The 20,775-nt window shown below is 39.5% G+C and overlaps 2 protein-coding genes across 5 annotated transcripts in view; both read right to left on the bottom strand.

Moving 5' to 3' along the window:
- Nucleotides 1–4,721: 4,721 nt before the first annotated feature.
- LOC127586452 (uncharacterized) lies at nt 4,722–14,767 on the bottom strand. Its single transcript, XM_052044427.1, has 3 exons — nt 14,713–14,767; nt 12,803–12,966; nt 4,722–11,011 (listed from the first exon to the last, which is right to left on the bottom strand). The coding sequence occupies exons 2-3, from the start codon at nt 12,855–12,857 to the stop codon at nt 10,197–10,199; spliced, it is 870 nt and encodes a 289-aa protein (XP_051900387.1). The 5' UTR covers nt 12,858–12,966; nt 14,713–14,767; the 3' UTR covers nt 4,722–10,196.
- A 1,067-nt stretch (nt 14,768–15,834) lies between these two features.
- LOC127586408 (uncharacterized) overlaps nt 15,835–20,775 on the bottom strand; it is a 58,752-nt gene continuing 53,811 nt past the window's right edge. For all 4 annotated transcript variants that reach the window (XM_052044345.1, XM_052044346.1, XM_052044344.1 and 1 more), the window contains exons 23-25: nt 20,157–20,314; nt 17,877–17,987; nt 15,835–15,917 (exon numbers count right to left, since the gene is read on the bottom strand). In XM_052044345.1, the coding sequence (XP_051900305.1) occupies nt 20,258–20,314 (57 nt within the window). In that variant the 3' untranslated portion in view covers nt 15,835–15,917; nt 17,877–17,987; nt 20,157–20,257. The remainder of the gene's footprint in view (nt 15,918–17,876; nt 17,988–20,156; nt 20,315–20,775) is intronic.

Here is a 20,775-nt window from a genome sequence, read left to right on the forward strand (position 1 = left end):
ATCAAGTTTGATCTGGTGGGCTAGGGGGAGGGAGGGGGAGGAGGGAGGGAGGTGACAGAGGCAACATATTTGATCTTTAATCTCAGTCTTGGTGCCAAAGAAATCTGCAGGCTTCTAGGAGGAAATTTGTCAACAGAATCTTTGGTGAGCATATTATTCCTTCGCCCAATGGTTACATAACATTGCATTCTGCACTTCACAGGGCAGCGCTTTGCTTGCCCCACCCAGGAAGAGAGACTTTCTTGCAGACGCAGCAGCAGCGTATTCAAACCACACATTAGCAATAGACACAGAATCATGTTTCAAAAATGTTATTGCATCAGAATTTGTTTCAATTAGATTCCAACTCAATTTTCCAAACATAACTCATCCAAATCAGTGGCAAAAATGGTGAAGCTCTTCATTCTCTTCCACATTAGGAGATGAGACTTGCATCCAAATTCTGAATCATCAAAAACAGAGGAAAGTTATTGAAGGCTGGCAGTGTGGTGATTGAATTCAGACAGGCAAACATTAAACACAAGTTACAGAACCTACAGATATGGTATGAGTTTGCAAACAGCACTGGACCAGAAAGTGGGAGTGATTCAGTTGCTGGACTGCAGTCATGTGATGTTTAGTTTAAAACTTCTGTTATGTGCTGGTTATTTATTTTGCTAGGCCAGTAGCATGGCCAACTCTGAATGTATTCCTGTAAGTCTTATCACCAACCTCCTGCCTCTAACCTCCCTGGCCCATGTGTCATTTGAAAAATAATTTTCTGCAATCCAAGTATTGCCAGCAAAACCAGGATTTAATGCCCTTGGGAAGGTGAGCCAACATCTTGGAACCACTGCCGTCCTTCTGGTGAAGATGCCATATCTGATTTCATTATCAGCAAGGACCTGGAGCTTTATTTGGTTCTTTGATGCTTAGGTTAGCCAGATCTTCAGTAGCTTCTGCTATTAGATTGGAGACAGTATTTGTGCATATTATACCTCTCAGGGAGTGCTCCACCCAGTGCTCCGTTCAACCTTCTGGGTAGAGATGGCTTCTTCATGATTTGTTATGAGGTGAAAAGTGGAACCTTTAATCCTCAGACAACTGAACATAGTCACTTTCCTTCACTCAGCAACGGTGCAAGCAAGATTCAGAGTTGAGTTTTTTTTCTTATTTCTCCATTCACAAGATGTAGCCATCATTGGCAGGTCAGAATCTAATACCTATGCCTAATAAGCCCTTGGACTGAGTGCCATGCTGAGCCATTGCAGAAGGGGATTCTAAGTCAGCCACACTGGCAAGTGTGGAGTCACACATAGGTTGGACAGGAAAAGGATAGCAAGTTTCCTTCTCTGAAAGTCATTAAGTAAAGCAGATTATGGAAACTTGATAGCTTCACGATTCTAGCGCTTTATTCCAGATTTATTTAAATGTTTAAATTTCCTAGATGCCATGGTAAGGTTCAAACATCCCTAGATTAATATACCTGGCCTTTAAAGACAAGTCCAGCAATTTGAGTACCATGCTGCTGTACGTTATAAACAGGTCGTGTGTTTGCACCAAGCTGGTTTCTTGTTTAGCTTATTGTTCTCCATGAGTTTGACAATAAAACAGGAGGGATACATCTCCACACAGTCAGACAGGATACTTTTACAAGGCAGCTCATATCAAGACCAACTCAAATGTCTGTCATGTCCTTGTCAGGGGTTTGTTCTATGCAGACTGCCTGGCCTCTGATACAGATAACAAGACTAATCTACACATCCTCACTGGTAGTTTCTTGCAAGTACTTACTAAATACGGCCTTACAATAAGCCTGACGAAAACCTACATTAAGGGACAACACTCTTAAAACCCAACCAAATATTCCATAACTGACAACCTCCAACCTGACACGAAAATCAGAATCAGGAATGGAAACAGTGGGAGATTGAACACAAAAAAAATTGAAGCAACCTGACCTGAATGGGTCAGTGCATAAAATCTGTGTACTCAGTCCTTCATGGAAAAGAATCATGGACAACTTGTCAAATAAACAAGGGAGAAAATACATTCCTTCTTTGTGCATTGATCTCATTTCATTCTACAACCTGGACAATATGGGAACAGACATTGATGTATGAAATACGTGCAGTTCCCAACATTGCACTGCTGGGCCAGGAAAGATAGCCAGGAAATGCACAGAATGAGAAATGGCTGAATGCCTCCAGGAGAGTTCCAGGAGGCAAGCAGCTAAGTGCCCAGCCACAAGGGTGCATAGAACTGTCCTTATGAGTAGGGGCGTGGAATACAAATGTAAGTCACTGTTTTGACTAAGCGGACTATTAAAGCAAATACTTGGCACCGCACATTAGGAATGATGTCAGGGTGTCAGAGAGGGTGCAAATGTTTTCAGTGATGTGGAGATATTGGACAAGTTATTCTTACTGGAACAAAGATTAAGAAATTTAACAGAGGTGTTCTGACTTGGAAATGGTGGTCATAGGGTCAATGAGAACCAGAGAATATGGCATTTGGTGACACAAGGTTCTGCTGCTGCTATAATCTGGAGGACTGCTGGAGGAACTCAGCAGGTCGGACAGCATCTGTGGAGGCAGAGGGATGGTTGATGTTTTGGATCAAGTCCTGATGTAGGGTCCTGACCCAAAAAATGTCAACCACATCTTTGCCTCCACTTATTTTATTTTTACATGGAATTTAGGCCTTAACCCAAGAATCAGAGGTGATACAATGGGAAAATTTGCAATGACCAGGAATATATGGGCTGAGATGATGGAAGTTCTAACAGTCTGCATTTGCACTGTCAGAGGTGACATCTGCTTTCATGAGTGGATGTAAAAGATTCAAGAGCCATGGAGTTGTTATCTACATCCTAGAAAGTGTTTATCCTTCACCAATATTACATGAATCACTTGGCCATTGCCGAAAGTTCAACTCTTCTGCAATTGACCACTTCAATCCCTACATTTCGAAAAGTACTTAAATAGCTGCAAAACATTTTGGATTATTCTGGAGTAGTGAAAGGCAGGCCATCAATCAAAGTCCTTCTCTCTTGCTTCAGTTTTCACATAATGCCTTTTTATGTGGCAAAACATTTAAAAATACTTCACAAGCAACATCAAACAAAATTTGACACTGGGCCAGAGCAGGAAGCTTTACAGCAGAAGGCTAATAGCTTAGTCATAAATGGAGATACAAGAGACTGCAGATGCTGGAATCCAGAGCAACACACAAAACGCTGGAGGAACCCAGCATTTTGTGTGTTGACTGTCCACTTCCCTCCATAGATGCTGCCTGACCTGCTGAGACCTCCTGAGTGTTTTTATTTGTGTAGGTTATTCAAGATGTTCCTGAGTATCCTTAAAAAAGGGGGGGGGGGGGGTGGAGAGGCATAGGAAATAGAAGCAAAGGTAGCCATTTGGCTCTCATGCCTGTAAATTGCAAAGTAGTTTAATGACAGGGATACTGTCTTACCAACAGTGGAAATGATTTCTATTGCAAATTCCTGAACAAACTGTTTGCATAATAATGTGCAAGAGGTTTTTGAGCTGATTAATCGCAGTGCCACTGAGAGTTTAAATATCCTATTTAAAACATATGACTTCTTTATTTAAAATGACCTAATGGTTATTTGATCATTTCTTTGGCTGAAATTTTAATGAGATTTGGCAAGAGGGAATAAATAATTGGACATTCTCTCTACTTGTGAGCAACTCTACTTCAGCAAGTAAATCATAATAAACCTAGACTGCAGTCTCCACTGTGCAATAACACAGAAACCATTTAATACTTCATGTGCTTATTCTGCTCTCTAAACATTGCCAACGAATCTCCTGAAACCAGTCGAAAAGACAACTGGGATTTTGGTTTAGTGTCACATCCAAAAGGTCAGAAGGGAAGCCTGTTCTTGTAAATAGGACCAGATGGTGCACAATCCTGATTCAGGGAGCCAGAAAAAGGAAAGTAGTGGAATTCAGATTGCAGTGCGTAGGAAAGCAGGTCCTTGTGGTTCAGGGACCAATCATCACCATGTAATAGATTTAAACTGATGGAATAATCATTCTTGTTGTGTCACTGAGCACAGAATAGTAAACATACAGTCCTTTAATTCCATTCACCTTCCTATCGGTAATTAATAAGCTCATCTTAAAAATCAGATCTCAGATTTTGAGTTTACAAATGATCTAAGTTCCCACTGCCCTTCCTGACTTCATTCCTGAACAGCCTACTACTTACTTTAAAGTTATAGTCCTTTGCTTTGAACTTCACCTCAGGAGTGCTTCTCTCATCAAATCCCTTAGTCATAAGCATCTCAACTAGATTATTCACTACATATAGGGAGGAAGAGCCCAGTCTCTGTAGCCTGGGGCCAACAGCCCCATCTACTTGAATGGCTACTTGGCAAGATACCAGAAAACTGGTGGAATATGTTCACAGGCCAACTCTTCACCGTAAGCAAATGTAGTAAAATAACAGAGTAGAGATATACTAAGGGCATGCTAGAAGTGCATTAGGGATTTGAGATGAACAAGAATGATTAAAATTGATCAGAAGTGAGTGAAAAGGAAGAGAACAGGAGTTAAGGTAAAGAAAGGGAGAGAGATCAAGACTTCTGGGGATCACCAGATTGTCACTTGGATGCAAATAAGATCATCTAGCCAAATAAAACACTTACTTTGCAGCAAACATACTTTTTAATTAGTTTGCTGTATTTACAGAGTATTCATACTAAAAATAATTATCACCAATTGTTAGGTGATGCACCTTTCATTGAAAAATATTAAAAATACAAATAACACTGGTATTACTTTACAAACAGGTTTAGATAAATTCATTAGCAAATCAATATTTGCTATTTAAAAAAGATATCCTTTAGTCACAATGAACTACAACAACGTGAAAGGAAAACTTCCATTATGCAGACAAGCACTTGAACAACACCATGAATTTTAAAAATGATAAGTCATGTTTTCTACATTTTATGAAATAACATTAAAGAGTTTTTCCTCATTAAATGTTTCAGTCATGCTCTGGAATCTTCACACAGTCCAGCTTATATCCATTTTCACAGAATTCTTGCAACACAAATTAGTTACACTGATAAATACCTTGTATGTTACAATTATAAAAAAAATTGCATTCACATAGCACCTAATTACATCTCTTGAATGTCTCAAGGAGCTTCACACTTACAATTATCTTGCAATGCAGTGATTGTTATGTGGGCAAATTAAGCAGCCAATTTGGGTAACCAAGAGTTCACTAATATTGAGCGTGATACCCAGTTAAGGGAGGAATGTTGGCCAGGTCAGCATGAGATCTCCCCTCTTCATTGACATACAGGTCTCTAATGCCTACCTCAATATGCTGATGGTACATTATCCTAAGAAGATCAACTTCATAAACAATGGTTGGGTTAGACTAAGTTATGGACGAGTCTTAAGGTGGTGATTGTGCACAATGTTCTCACTCAGATGAGAGTGTTAGCAACCGAACCAAGCTGACACAACCACTTTATTTTCCTTCAATTCTAAATGTCACAGTCATGATTAAACAATTACTTGAAATTCTAGTACTCGGCCAAAGCATTAGATGGGAGGGCACCTTTTTTTTTAAATTGACTACATGAGAGGTTGAATCCCAATTACAGTCATCAGTACAGTACAGCACAGGAACAGGCCCTTCAGGTCTACACCAAACATGGTGCCAATAATTGCATTTTGTCAAAGAAAACAGGCCTTGATGTCAAAACAAGTACAATGGTGGGCTTTTATATATTTTCCTATATTTTTTTTTATTCTGTCAACAAATAGTCTTTTAATGGCTGTGTACTTGATTTTATTAGTCCTTGTGAGTTGAAAAATATCTTGGCACCAGACAAACCCATTGATAGGATGATCAGTAGAGAGTTGGGAGAGTAAACTCGAGGTATGGAGCAAGAACCTCCCCAAGGGTAGCTTCCACCTGCCCAAAAAGTTGGAGGTCTTTAAAACTTATTTTATACTTAGATTTTACAATTCACTTGTTTTGGGAATGCAATCCAAAAGTCTTATCTGATCCAAATTTACCCATGATTAATCACTGATGTAATTGACAGCTTCCATAACGGATATGTTCACTCCCTCATCTAGTATACCAACTATGCAATCTAAAGACTAGCTTAAAAATAAAAATAAAACTGATTTTTAAATAACTGTTGAAGACAGACTAGGATATCTGCCACAGTGCATAGATTACATTTTGCTTTGCAGTTCAAGCTGGGTGCCCACATTTTCTCAAGCTGCAAGGTTCCAATCTTTGCATTTTCCATAAGCTGCAGTAAGGTTTAATCTAAACTGAAATGACAAGAAACATACAGGCTATCTGGAAGAGCAGAAGCAACAGCAAAGGGTTGGAATGCTACAGGCCAAAGGGGAATTAAAAGAAACTTTCCCAGGTCAGGAATGGTTATGTGAGCTGTTGAGAGGCATGTAGAAGTGCTGTGAACCGACCTTCCCTCACGAGAGTTCGGTTGTCCATGGGATCAAGCACGCTTCTCATTCTTACACCTGCACAAGTGAACAAACACAGTATTCTATGTTTACCCTGAGTTTCACCAGATGCAGCTCAAATTCAAGCGGGGGCTGAAAGGCCATTATCACAAGTGGGTTGTCCTTGTGGCTGCTCCTCATCCTATATTCCAGCCACAGATATATAGAGATCAAGGTGCAATGCAAGGCAGTAGGAACAGTTTTTTATTTTGGAATGGCCACCAAAACAAAGTCAAGCTAAAAACAAAACTAGGTTTTAAACTGGAGTGAGAAACAGAGCAGTAGTGTCCAGGAAAGCTTAGTTTCACCAGCAGTCCCGCCCTCCTTCCCTCAGCCTTTAAAATGACTAACAGCAAATTAACTTTGCATGCAGTTTTTTCAGGACAGGAAGCCTGAACTTCAGTGGTGTGCTGGTTAACAGTGATTTCCTCACTGCGAGAAATCAACCAGTAACAATTAGAGTTAATTTACAGACACATTAACTCAATTGTTCCTGATGTGCCCTTCCAACTGTTGGTTTTTAATTTAAATGATTCGTATTTTAAAACAAATATGTCTTGCCCTCTACCAAGTTTTTTTCTTACTTCATGCAGCACATTCTGGTATGAATGGAACTGCAACAGTTTGCTGTACTTTTGCTTTTGGAACGGGGAAGGAGATACAAATCCCTGCAGTCCTTTAGCGCCAGTTACATCCTCCCACTGTACATGAAACACTTGCAAGTGTCTCCTTTTCGAATACCAAACAAATTACAAGCCAATTCTATTACTGCTACTGATGTTTCAGCTCACTCAACAGAAGGAGGTTAGTGAATGATTAAATGCTGTTAAAATAAGGACTATTTTCTACTTAAAGTTTGTTAATTAGCCCCACAAATTTCCATTAAGTTCTAGCTCAAGCAATTGAAGTGAATACTAAACCAATGTATTATGGATAACTAACCCTTAGTGTAATGTACATTCAACCAGAGAGATTATGGAGACTAGGATTTAAGTGTAGTGTTGTTGATCTATTCAATGCAGCATCTCCAATGTACTAGTCCCATTCAAATGGCTGAATTCTGCAGCAATATTCCAATCTGATAATCATATATAGTATACACAAAGAATTTTATAAACTGTACATAGAGCCTCTACTTCCTTTAAGAAAGTCTCCAATGATGCACAACTATGCCATGCCTCTGACTTTAAAGCACTGTTAAATTAGGCTGAAAATTTCAAAAGCATTCAAAACAGAATGTGAAACACAACAAATGCCAGAGATGGCTGTGCAGACACAAAACGTGAAAAATAATCAAATCCCAACAGGAAAACAAAAGGTGTCTGAGGATATTTCCTCATGGCAGTGCAAGGCCAGATCATGAGGAGGTAGAACATTGGTGGCCCTTCAAATCCATTATGGCAAAATGTGCATCATGTGTAGCAGTGTGAAATATGAAGATACAGTACTGAAAATGTGCACAAGTATTCTCACCTGTTCACCACTTCCAGAAATCTTTCTCAAGGATACATTCTAATCTGACATCAGACCAATTTTTCCCCACCTAGTCCCCATAATCATGCAAGATAAAGGAGAGGAGCTTCTTACAAATTACAGCAACAAGTGATCATAACCAGATGACATTCCAGTGGATTTTTCTGGGCTGCATATATACACAAGCAGGGAGCCCAGGGGAACATGTACAAGGATTAAATCCAGGTTCCCATAACTTGCATATCTTGTAGTTTCTAGCCACCCTTTTGTGTTCTCATTTAGGATTTGCCCATCAGAGGTCACAGTGCTAAAATCAACCTTTGCAAACCACTTGACCCACAAACATTAGACCGACACAAAGAACTGTGGTACAAATTGAACTGAACACTCTGAGCTACAAACTTGCAAGTGATGGTCCACCAGAGATAGAAGCACATGAGGAACATCATAACCACAGTCCAAGTATTGGTTAGAAAAACCTTGTACATGGTCCAAGTCTCTTCACTAAACTGCAATTCTTCAAACATCTAAGCTATATGGGTCCTGCACCAATATACCCAAGTGAAAAGAAGTTTATAAACCAGTAATTCACAACCAGAGCAGAGTAGCCAAGCTACCAGTGGAGATACCACAAGGGATCTGCTGCTTCCTACAGAATGGTGTGGATAAAAGAATCACAGCATTATTCACACCTGATCAGACAAGATAATTCTTGATAAGGCTGACCACAGGGCTTAACTTCATTCATTTATCCATATTGATGCTGAAGTCCACTAAAATATTGCTGATTGCTGGGATGGGACGGAGCGGTGTGTTTTCAAAATAAAATATATCTCTGGTTTTGGCCTGCACTACTGTATATGGGAGTCTATTCCATAATAAGAATGTGGAAGCAGGACCCACACTTGCTCTCAGCTAGGGAACAGTGAGCATCCAGCACTGGGACCACAAGAAAATTATTTCAAATCCTTTTACTTGGAATTATAATAAAAAGTGACTCATCTTGTAGTCAAGTGCAAGTACATTTGAACCAAATGTTCATATACTGCCCCATGGTGGGCTCTGCAGGGAGCAATAAGCCTTAAGAATTACAACTTTGAAATTTTTAACCGTTTTAATTCTTTCAAGTGTAGCCCATAAGTGGCTATTCTGCAAAAGGCCAGATATCCTCTCAGCCATTTTAGCATTAGTGTAAGATTCTAAAACATTTTTAAAAACGTCAAAGACAATTGTTAAGTGCTGCACAAAAATAACAGCTACACAAGGGGAAAAATAACCTTGTGTGAAGGTTTTTGTGCAATATGTTCCCACTTAAGACCATGTTAAAAACTGAAGACCCAAACCTGTAAGCATGGTGAGCACTTTAAACTTTAAAGATATAACCCCTGCCTCACTAGTTTATGCACAACAAACATTGAGTCTCACGTCTTCAGAAGTTCAGAGTTTAACATGCAAAGTGATCCCATTCCTACAGACCTTCAATAAGTTGTAGAATTAGGGCCCTCTCATTCACATTAAAAGAAACATTCTTATGGTTTATTTTTGCACATTAAATAGATTTGCTTCAGCTACTAACCTACGTGGGATGGGACGGAGCGGTGTTTTTACTGTTGGTATCTCCATAAATACAAAATTCTGCCAGAGAGTCTCACTTCTTGGGATGCATTCTTCACACAGATCATTCTAATTTCACTCTGGTTTGAATTCCCTGCCCCCATTTGCATCCAATAATCACCTTATTGTGCAAGTGCCAATATTGCAACAAAGTCAACAGCTGTACAGCCTGCAGTTCTATCCACTCATAGAGCTACTCCCCTTCGATTACACTCTTCCTGCTGGAAGGACGGTAACCTTGACGAGGGCAGAATAAAGAGAAAGAGAAGAGAACTTGGCCTTTAGTTTGGCCAAAAGAAGCAGCATAGCAAGACTTTCTTGAACAGCTTAAAAAGATTGTGTGTAAACATCAAGTCAAATCCAACATTAGCACAGGGTGCAGCCCTTGCTATTAGTTTCAGAAGCTTGCTTCAGGCGAACCCAATCCTAGTCACGGCTCATCTATCCAAAACGAAAACATACTCAACATTTCTGGCCATCGGTTACTCAGCAGTCTTCCATTAAGGCGTGGAGAGATCTTCGGCACAGGAGTACAAGAGAAAGAGAGAAGACAGTAACACTTGTTACGGTCAGAGCTACTTCATTCAGGAACCTTTCCTACTATTGTGTGGAATCTAGAAGCAAGTAGCCTCCATTTGCATTTGCTTCATTGGCTGAATGAATATCTACAGAAGATATAAATATTTTGGGCTCTCTGACTGCATGTGCTGCTGTGGTAGAGTCATTGGAGGAGGCTGAATCCACATCCAGTTCAGATTCCATTTGCCCCAGTTCCCCTGTATTCAGTGGTGGGCCCTGCTTCAATATTTGGTCTGGCAGAAGTCCATGCAAGCTTTTACCTTCCATAAAAAGCTTTGTTGCATCTGTGTAGACACATGGGGTGATGGGAGATTCACTTCCAGGGGTGGTGGAAGCCTTTTGGAAACATTGGATTGACTTGCTAGCACTGTCAAACAATGTTTGTGGGACATTCTCTGAATCTTCTCGCTTTGACTTCCATGTCCATGGTTTTATTCCAGCCTCCTGCACTTTCTTGGCCAGTTTTTGAAGAATATCCTGTCCCTTTGTTGATCTGATAACCTGCAGCTTCCCTTTTACTGCTGATCTTGGATCTGTTTGATCTTTTCCCAGAGCCACCTCAGTACTGCAATTGCTTGTTGACTTTGACCAAAACAAAGCCTCTTGTGCTGGCTTTTCAAGTTGACCTCCATTTAGTGGCGACAGATCTGTTGTTGGTTTGAATTTCTGGCTCAATGCATTCACGTGCTCTTCTTCATCCTTCACGGTCTTAAGGTTCCTTGATGCTACATCTATGGCTCTTGATACCACACCACGGACTTGTCCCGATTTTTCTGGTTGCCTCTGTACGACCATGTCCTCTCTTGATTGGGAAGATGACTTGTGCAAGTAATTCTCTATGTAAAAAAAAGAAATTTTAATACATTCCAAAATACAAGCCATTTGTACAGCATATTTATAAGTAAGCCATAAAAAACAAATTGCAATGTCAATAATATAAATAAGAATGAATTCAACTAAAAATTCAAAATCCACATTACAATCAGCCACAGATGACTAGTTCTAAAAATGTGTTATCCCCACAGGACACTGATTTGTGAACAGTTGTCAGTTCCACAGTAGTAGCTTGCTACAACTGCATTAGAAAGCATCAGGGCAAAGTCCACACCAAGGAACCCAAAAGATGCCAAATCTTAATTTCTCTGCTGCTAGTGGGGTCAGCCAGTCGTTTGCTAAGAATGATGACATCCATCAGATTTTTAGGGTCTTCAGGTTTCTTTGAAGTCATATGCTAATATTAGTCCACAATAGTGACAATAACATAGCCAGGGCGTGCAGAAATGAATTAGTAATTTCCCTGGTGAGACACTGCTTATAAACTACTGTGATTGACTGTACGCATACAACTGTCCTACCCTCACTGCATTTTTCTGATGAAATTAACATGCTTTTATTGGGAGAAATCACTGTGGTTTTGTTTCCTCCAACCTAAATGGATTGTCTTCTGAATAAATAAAAAAATTGAACTTTGTTTCTGATTAGACATATGCACTGCCTCATCTTCAACCCTTTGGCTGATGCAGTGTTATCAAACAGAGTTTTGTGCTGTATATCTCTGAGAATTAGTGTTTCGAAATTGCCCCTTCATACACTTGCATGAATGTTTATATGAAAAAGTATTTTCAATCACCATTGTAGATTTTTTAAAATTCCTTCAACTTTTATTAATATAAAACGCTTAATCCCATATTTTATTCTCCCACATTCCCATCAGCACCCCAGATTCTACCAATCACCTACACACTAGGGCCAATTAACCTACCAACTTGCATTTCCTTGGATGTCAGGAGACCAGAGCACCCAGGGGATACCAATACCGTCAAAGGAAGAATAGGCAAACTCCATTCTGTAAACATTTCACAAGTTTCACCTCTTTTCAAACCTTTGCATGTAGGAGTCTGTCACAGTACAGCAATGAATTCTCTTCATACCCTTCCTATCTCCTTACGAAAACAGTACCATTATTTTACAGAGCACACAGAAGTTCAGCTTTCTTCACCTGCTTCAGTTGTGTTAAGTGTCAGTTGCAGCCCAGCTGACACCTTTCTGGTCTTGGTGGTGGAAGGTTTTTTGGTTCAAATTCCACTCTAGAGATCCAATGCATAATCTATGCTGACATTTCAGTGCAATACTGAGGGAGTGTTACATTATATCAAATGAGACCTTTAAATGAAACCCTACCTCCTCCCTCAATTGATCTTAACCACCCCATGGCACTATTTAAAGAGCAGTATGGGAGCCTTTAATATTTATTCCTCCACGAACATCACTCAAATAGGTTACCTGCTCCAACATTGCTGTTTGTGTGTTTACGCGAAATCTGTTTCATGTTCCCAATTATACAACACTACCTCTACATTATTGATTGCAAAGTGATTTAGAATGCCTTGCTTCAGTGCCATTCCATAACTTTCCAAAGGCTGAGCAGTTTAATCGGGCTGTAGTCCATCAATGAACACGAAGTACATTTTGAAGCTAAGTGTTAATGTTCTCTCCTGGAAAATGAAAGCACCCACCTCTACCAGCAACTTGGCTCTAATTTAGGATTGGACCGCATTTCATATTCCCAATATTCTAGAATTTAGAAACAACAATTATCTTGACACACTCTTTAGAAGCCACTGTACCTGGAAAAGCTAAACGCGTCTCCTCTTGCTGGCATACCATAGCACTCCCTGACATTAGTCCTTTGGTGCCAAGTGCTTCTGGCTGTTCAAAAGGACTGCTTCTTCCAAACTCTTCGCCATGAGGAGAAACTGCAATTTCTCAAGGAGAAGATGAAAAGGAGTTCCTGTGACAAGTAAGTTTTATTAATAAGTTAAAAGTGTCAGATTTTAAACACTATTGTTTAAAAACTGAGATAGATTCTGGGGCCCTTTGTAACTATACAATTCTTCTCTTTTTATTTGGCAACTTTGCAGTAATTTTGGGAGTGTGTCAGTGTGGCTGTATTCACCAGTGTCAGCAAGTTCAATTTTTGCCTCTTGAATCTTTAGATTTGGGCATTTAAGCAGAAGGTTCCCATATAGTTAGGACAAGAACCTCAGCCTAAATTATGTTGTTAAGTACATCTCATTGATATGTTCATCCTTTATAGCTGAATGAGTCCAGTCCTGTTCAACTTGCAAAAAGAAATTACACTTATTCGAAGCATTGGTTTTTTCCTTTGGTAACCTGCACTTTTTTCTTAATCGTCCTGTAAGCTCTCATCAGATTCACTACAGACAAGCTGAATGATCTTGGTGACAATATATGCAGTATTAAGTAAAAGAACAGAAAAACAAAATCATTCAGCTAAAGGTCCACGCTGCCTGACCTGCTGAGTCTCCCGTCTGGAGACATTTCCTGACCTCCAAGTACTTCCAGCATTTTGACATCCTGCTTTAGGCCCACTGTGTTGTTTAGCTGCCACACTGAACTCCTCCCATCTTCATACAAGTCTATTAGTATGTCACTTTGTCTAATATGCTTCTCCAGCACCCATCCCAGAGTTGGATTTCCACTCCAATTATTTTTTTTAAAAAAACAGTTGCATTTAAAAATCATACCTGGTAGTTCTGATCACCCCTATGTGGAAACATCTTTACCATATTTACCCCATCAAACCCTTTAGTTCTCCAGAAAAAAAAACCATGTCTGTTCCATCTTTCCTGTGACTATAATTTCTTTTGCTTTCATCCTATTTATTTACTCTTACAGATCTTCTCCAATGTCTCTGCATCAATGAATTCAGAACTGCTCACAATACTGGAGGGTGCTCTCCCTATTTCTCCAGTTTCCATGATATATAAGTTGCAACGGAGGGGAGAGAGGGTGAGGGAGAGATTTTAAAACTTTGACCCCAATGCCTTAAGCTATGATCAGTAGTGGGGTGCATCAAGTGGAGGGATGTCCACGGATTGCAGAGTCACTGACCTGAAACATTAACTCAGTTCCTCTCTCCACAATCACTGCCTGACTTGCTGAAAATTTCCAGCACTTTCATTTTCATTGTGAATTTCCAGAATTTACATAATTTTGGTCTTCAAAATTGCTTCACTGGTTGTAAAGCACTCCAGGGAATGTTGAGGTTAAGAAAAGGCTATATAAATGCAGGTCTTTTGCTTTAAGTGATATTTGTACAAATAAAACAGCATGATCACTTCATGCTATTAACTCAGTTACCAGCTTGATATGGCTGTTTTCATTCCATGTAAATAAAACGACCAATTCAATTCTGAAATGATTGGACAATCTTCTTCTAAAGATCAATCAACACTCTTATTATATTATCTCTTTGTGAATAGAACTGGCTCAATCCTACTCCTACATTTTAAGAACAGCTGATGTTTTAGATTTTTCAGGCAGGAATTTCTGGGGAATAGGGATAACTTTATCTTTGAGGAGCAAGAAGGAGATGCAACTCATAACATTTGGCAGAATGCATCTCTTTATCAGTTCAACTTGTTCGTAGTTGGTTCCCAATCAGCACCAGGAAGATCAATAATAGATATGGTTTTGTTACATGCTACTGAAGAAAGGACTAAATAAATCTTACCAGCTATTGGTACAAGTGCAGAATCTTCATTGGTCTCCTTTGCAGCAGATGATAGCTGAAAACACAGTTAAGTAATTTAATACAACTCTGATGGTCTTTGGTCATTTTATGCAGTTGAAGTTCTCCCCATATCTGTATTTCCAGTACACTGTTGGAGAGCAATCATCTTAACCTCAGGACTTCACTGTCAGAGATTCCCATGCCTAATCATCTTTATCTGCATCAGTGACCTTTCCCCCAAAGTTTGCTGTGTTTTGTTCTTCTTGCAACCCTCCAGATAATGAAGCATTCCATGTCTGCATGCAGCAAGACCTAGACAATGTTTGGACTTGGGCTAGTAGATGGGAAGTAACATTTATGTCACACAACTGGCAGGCAATGAACATTCCAGCCATGTCTAAGCATCTCCCCATGATATTCAAATACATTACTGTCGACATTCTAGGACCTTACCATTGATCAGGAGCTTAATTCGCATAAAAACAAAAGCTACAAGGCAGGATATTCCACAATGAATAATTCACCTCCCAAGATTTTTCCAAAATCTACGATGTACAATCAGATCATTGATGGAATACTCTCCACTTGACTTAATGGCAACAGGTCTAATAACAATGAAGAAAAAAGCAGCCCACTGGAAGGCATCTCATTAAATACTTACTCCCTCCTTCCACCACCAGCAAACTGCAGCATGTACCACCAGGGCAAACCCCCACCCCCCCACCAAAGGCTTCCTTTATAATTGTCGCAAATGTCACAACCTCTACTACTCAGAAGGATAAAGCCAGAACATACGTGAGAAGATCACTGCCTGCAAGTCCGTCCAAATCACACACTATTCTGACTTAGAAGCAATCACCATTCTTTCGTCCCTGCCAAGGCAAAGTCCTGCAACACCCCATGGACAGTCTTGTTTCTGGAGGCTGTTCACTATCATGTTCTCAAGGGCACTCAAGGCTGGATAAAAATGAAGTGCTGGTGATTCCAGTATGCCCACCTCCCATGTATGAATAACAAAAATGGAGTCAGCGCAGGGTACACTTGAAAGGAAAATACCTTGCTAGACTTGATATTTATCTGTGGATCAATTCAGAAATAGAACACTTCATTACTTACAGGCTGCCTGTAGAAACAGTGGCTCCATTACGTTCATAGTCTTTCACAATTCTTCTCACCACTTTTCTGATTCTTAAGTTTCTTCTCTGCTGTATAATATGAGAAATTCACAATTAGTCTGCAAAGATAGAGCATATGATCCAAAAACTACAACATTAATTTAAGAGCAAAATGTTCCCAAGTTGACTCTTGAACCATACGGACTTAGCTGATCACAGCCTAGGTATTCATCGTCCGAGATATTTACCGAACAAGGACCCTTACTTTTACATTGTCAACCAGTAACAGTACTGGAAACGTGTGCAGGTAGACAAAATTTGAACAAGTGAAGCACGGAGGAGAGAGTGCAAGTGACACTGTTAGCATAGATCTGAACTAATTTGTTATACCCTTTACAGTTGATGTGTTCATTGGGATGTTTCTGAGAAAAGGTGCTGGGAACCTTTGATAACTACCCTTTCAAAGGAGAACCAGGGTAATTCAAAGGAAGAGGAGGATGGAGCAGAAGTGCAACGAGGATACAGAGGCACCATTTCTATCACACAGTAGGATTTAAGAGCTTTGTCAGTTGTATCTACTTTTGTTAATCTATCTAAATAATCTATGGAATATGCAAGGCAAAGTTTCAGACCTGTTTTTAGGAACTCTTATTATACTCATTTTGCAAATTCAGGAAGAATTTGTTGAACCAAATTTAGCAAGTATTGCATTAGCTACAGAAATAGTAAGCCTCATGATAATATGCAAGATTTACTAGTCACTGAGTTTACAGATCAGAAATAAGCCATTCGCTGACTTGGTCCAGACCTGTATTTAAAATATATTTTAAAAGATATTAAAAGATAATGAAACGAGAAACACTTTTGGCTTCAATTAGCCATGTAATGCAAGTATACAATTCACCTCAACCAGTACAGTAGAACAGCAGATGGCATTGCTGCCTCAGCTTCAGCAACTGGGGTTTGATCCCAACCTCTATTGCTACCTGTATGGAGTTTGCACATTCTCCATGACCACATAGGATTCCCCCCACATCTCAAAGACATGATGGTTATGTGGCTGGAGTAAACTATCCCTAGTGTAGGTGGGCATCAGGAGAATCGGGTGCAGGGTGAAGTTGGGGGGGGGGGGCAGAGGGGTGTAAGGAGGAGTTAATAAGCACAAGAGTGGGTTACAGACAAGTGGGGGAATGGGATTGCTCAGAGAGACAGCACAGACTTGATAGGCCCTATTCTCTGCCGTAGGAAATACAAGGACGGATTCTCACCACCTTTGGCCACAGTCATTAAAGAACATAGAACACTACAGCACGGTACAGGCCCTTCGGCCTACCATGTTGTGCTGACATCTTATCCTGCTCTAAGATCCATCTAACCCTTCCCTCCCACATAGCCCCCTATTTTTCTATCATTCACATGTCTATCTAAGAGTCTCTTAAATGTCCTTAATGTATCTGCCCCACAACTTCTGCCGGCAGTGCGTTCTACGCATCCACCACTCTGTGTAAAAAAAAACTTACTCCTGACATCCCCCTTAAGGGGGAGGATGGGGCAGAAATGCAATGAGGATCAAAGTTGAGTTTAAAATCAAGTTTATTGCCATATGCACTGGTACATATATGCACAGGTGGCAAGTGAGGGAGGACAATTGGTTAAATCTATCAAAAATTTGACATGGGCCTAATATATCAAATGGCCTCTATCACAACTTCTCTACTCTGGATGCTACTTCAACTCCTCTCTATATTTGCCCAAAGGTTACATGGGCAGGTTTAGCCAAATAACACCCTTTCAGTGGAGTCATTCTATAAACAAACCCACCTCACTTCTCTTCACAGGGCTGTTGTATATTTTTAGCATTTTGGATTGAAAGGTTTACACAAGGTTTATGGTCTTCAACAACAACTACAAATATTGTAGACACACCATCACAGAGGAATGTTCATAGTTTTATAGGATTAACAAAATTAAACAGGGCTATTCCAACCAGTCTGATGTTTAACTCCTTAAAGAATTAATTAAATGAACAGATTTTCATGGGAAGAATACCTGAGAGAACTGAAATTATTTTTAACAATGCCTTGTGTTTTTTCATTAGCAGCTTCTTCCCATACAGAGTTTTTGGCTTTGTTGACTCAAATTCTGGATTTCATTGATGCTCTGTTGGGATGAACAAAATTATGTAACGAAAAGCTTGGTATTAGTACTGATGTATCTCACTAAAATCAGCAATCAAAAAGTTAAAACAACGCAAAATGGTTATAATTATCCATAAACACATTTTTAATATTCATAAAAATCTGGTGTACATTTAATTGCAAGTCATTAATAACTTATGTAGATTGTCAAACTCTGGACAGCATGAATTAATGCAGTAGCAGATTCTGAAACACCCGCAATGAACACAATTTCTGGCATTTTTGCCTCTGACAAAGTCATCTGCGATTACTCTTCAGGAATAAATGAGAAATAATTGGCATTTAGTTTTCACCACTCCACTGCTCCTCTGACTTAGAAACTGGTTTCTTGGGCAGGTCTCCCATTTTACTTTATTCTGATGTAACCATTTATGCTTTGGGGTGCCACATCCATTTGACTTGCCTTGCCCAAGCCAAGGTGCTCGTAAAGTTTCATAATTGCAGGAAAATGCAATTTGAAACCCTGAACAAATAAGTTGTAAAACCAGTATTTTCAAATGAAAAAGGAAATAGTCCCAACTTTAAGTATGGTTGGATGCCATATATAAAATTAATTTTCTTATAGAAGTTAGAAACATCAAATTAAGCAATTATCTGTTGGCACCTATAATTTTTTCAGAAAACCAAACTTAGATATTAAAGGAATAAAGGGATATGAGATTAGTGCAGGAAATAGCAATGAATTGAAAGATCAGCAATAATATTATTGAAAGGTAGGGCAGGCATAAGGAACCAAAATGGCCTACTCCTGGTTCTGATTCTTACGTACTTTGCAGAAAACAAAATCATCTTCAAAAGAATTACAAACAAGACTTCGAAGGCTGAATTCCAAGTGAGGAGTCTCAAGTTTCAGTCAATCTTTGATCATTTTTGCTTCCCACCAACCCTTTACTGCAGTGTAACATTCCTGGCCATTTTATCTCTGTACATACAGCAGTGTCCTACTTGCAGAGTGAAATACTAAATGTTATGTCAGTAGATACTATTTTGATTTTGGTTACAGTGCCAACAGATAATTGCATTGTTTTCAGCATATAGGTGCACAAGGACACAATAAAAAATGAGAACATTTCACATAATTCAGTTCCTGTGCCCTCTTGAAGCTGGCCAGGTTCTGTCTCCTACATTCCCTTCAAGCTCCCCCGGGATTCTGTTTCCCATACTCTCTTTAAACTAATCGGGTTCACTGGAAAAGTTATTATACTACTGTGTAATATCTTAAAAAGTGAATTAAAAGTGTTGGAGTATTAATTGATATCCAATAGTCTGGAGTATCTATCAGTCTGGTACCACCAAAATACTAAACGTGCTGGATTTACAGTGTTTTACTGTATTGTAAACAACATTCAACAAGTTTTGGCAGAACTTGGAGACAGAATTCAACTCTATAAGACATTAATTTACTACTTAAATAAATCTGAAACCAGCAAAGTAGTAGAAAAGCTGTAATTTATGAGTCAGTTTACATTAACAATGGGATATTACTGAGAAGTTTATAAAGCCTAAATAAAGTGTGGATTAACTAAATGCATTGATTCTAAGCGAAGTGATTAAGTGTCCCCTAGTGGTAAAAACCTCAGGTAGATATAAGAGGATACTGCAGTTTGAATCTTGATCTCTCCCTCCCTCACCTATCCTCCTGCTGACATCCACGAGAGATGTTGCTCTCAGGGTGCTAAACAGCCCCCGTGAAAACATTCTGCATCATCAATCACAAGTGGCAAAGGCTGATATTTCACATGTTGTACAGTAATAAATACCCCAGAAGGCATGTTGATTGTTTTGTTGTTGTGCTAGGAAAATAGTACAAATACTATTTGTGAAGGGCAGTAGGTCAAGTTAAACAATGTAATCATAAGGCGGGTACAGATTCTGGTGTCCTGCCCCATTGCCTTTGGGGATCAGAGATTTTTATGTAGTACCTTCCTTTCAGAGTTTAAGTAAACAAAATAGACTTTTTGATGGTTACAGTGCATACAACATATAGCAGGAGTGAATGGCTCTTTACTCCTTCCACAATTTCTTGATAACTTAGTAAGATAGAACATACTCCTGAAGGAAACAAGAACAAACTGTCAAGATTCTTAACTTAATCTAAGAAACAAAACACCAGAGAAATTCTTTAGCAAACCTCATCAAGGATGGCACGTTTAGAAACTCTCTCATCCTCAAACAGCAGCTCCCGCAACTTGTTGAAACGTTTCTGCATCAGCTTGCGCCATTCTCGCTCTCTCAGCGTGTGCAACAGTGGATTCTTTCTACTCTTCGCAGCTCAGACGCACTGTGACTCTTTAAAATAAAAATATGTTGCACAGACGTGCAAGCTCACATCCACAGGAAATGCCTGCTACTGCTTCTAAAAATAGCATGTTTCATAGAAAGACCAAACTTTTTCTGGACAGCAGAAATTTAACTGACAGTAAAAACCCGTAAGAACACACTCAAAGAGAGGTACTGAATTAAGACCTGAATTAAGGGGAGAAATTTAAAGGTGATTTGAGGCAAGTTTTTTCCACCCACACAGAGAGTGGTGAACATTTGGAACGAGCTGCCAGAGGATGTGGTGGAGGCAGATACAATTACAACATTTAAAAGGCGTTTGGACAGGTACTTGGATAGGAAAGGCTTAGAGGAAAACACAAGAGACTGCAGATGCTGGAATCTGGAACAAAAGATAAGCTGCTGGAAGAACTTAACAAGTCAAACAGTATCTGTGACAGTAAAGGGATAGTCAGCGTTTCAGGCTGAGA

Source organism: Pristis pectinata, chromosome 35 (assembly GCF_009764475.1).
Source record: "Pristis pectinata isolate sPriPec2 chromosome 35, sPriPec2.1.pri, whole genome shotgun sequence".
Classification (NCBI taxonomy): domain Eukaryota; kingdom Metazoa; phylum Chordata; class Chondrichthyes; order Rhinopristiformes; family Pristidae; genus Pristis; species Pristis pectinata.

Bases quoted from the DNA above. Each gene is read 5' to 3' on its own strand.
- LOC127586452 (XM_052044427.1), bottom strand. From the start codon at position 12,857: ATGTCAGGGAGTGCTATGGTATGCCAGCAAGAGGAGACGCGTTTAGCT. The intron at 11,012-12,802 runs GTACAGTGGCTT...TTTTTTACATAG, and splicing joins GACGCGTTTAGCTTTTCCAG to AGAATTACTTGCACAAGTCA.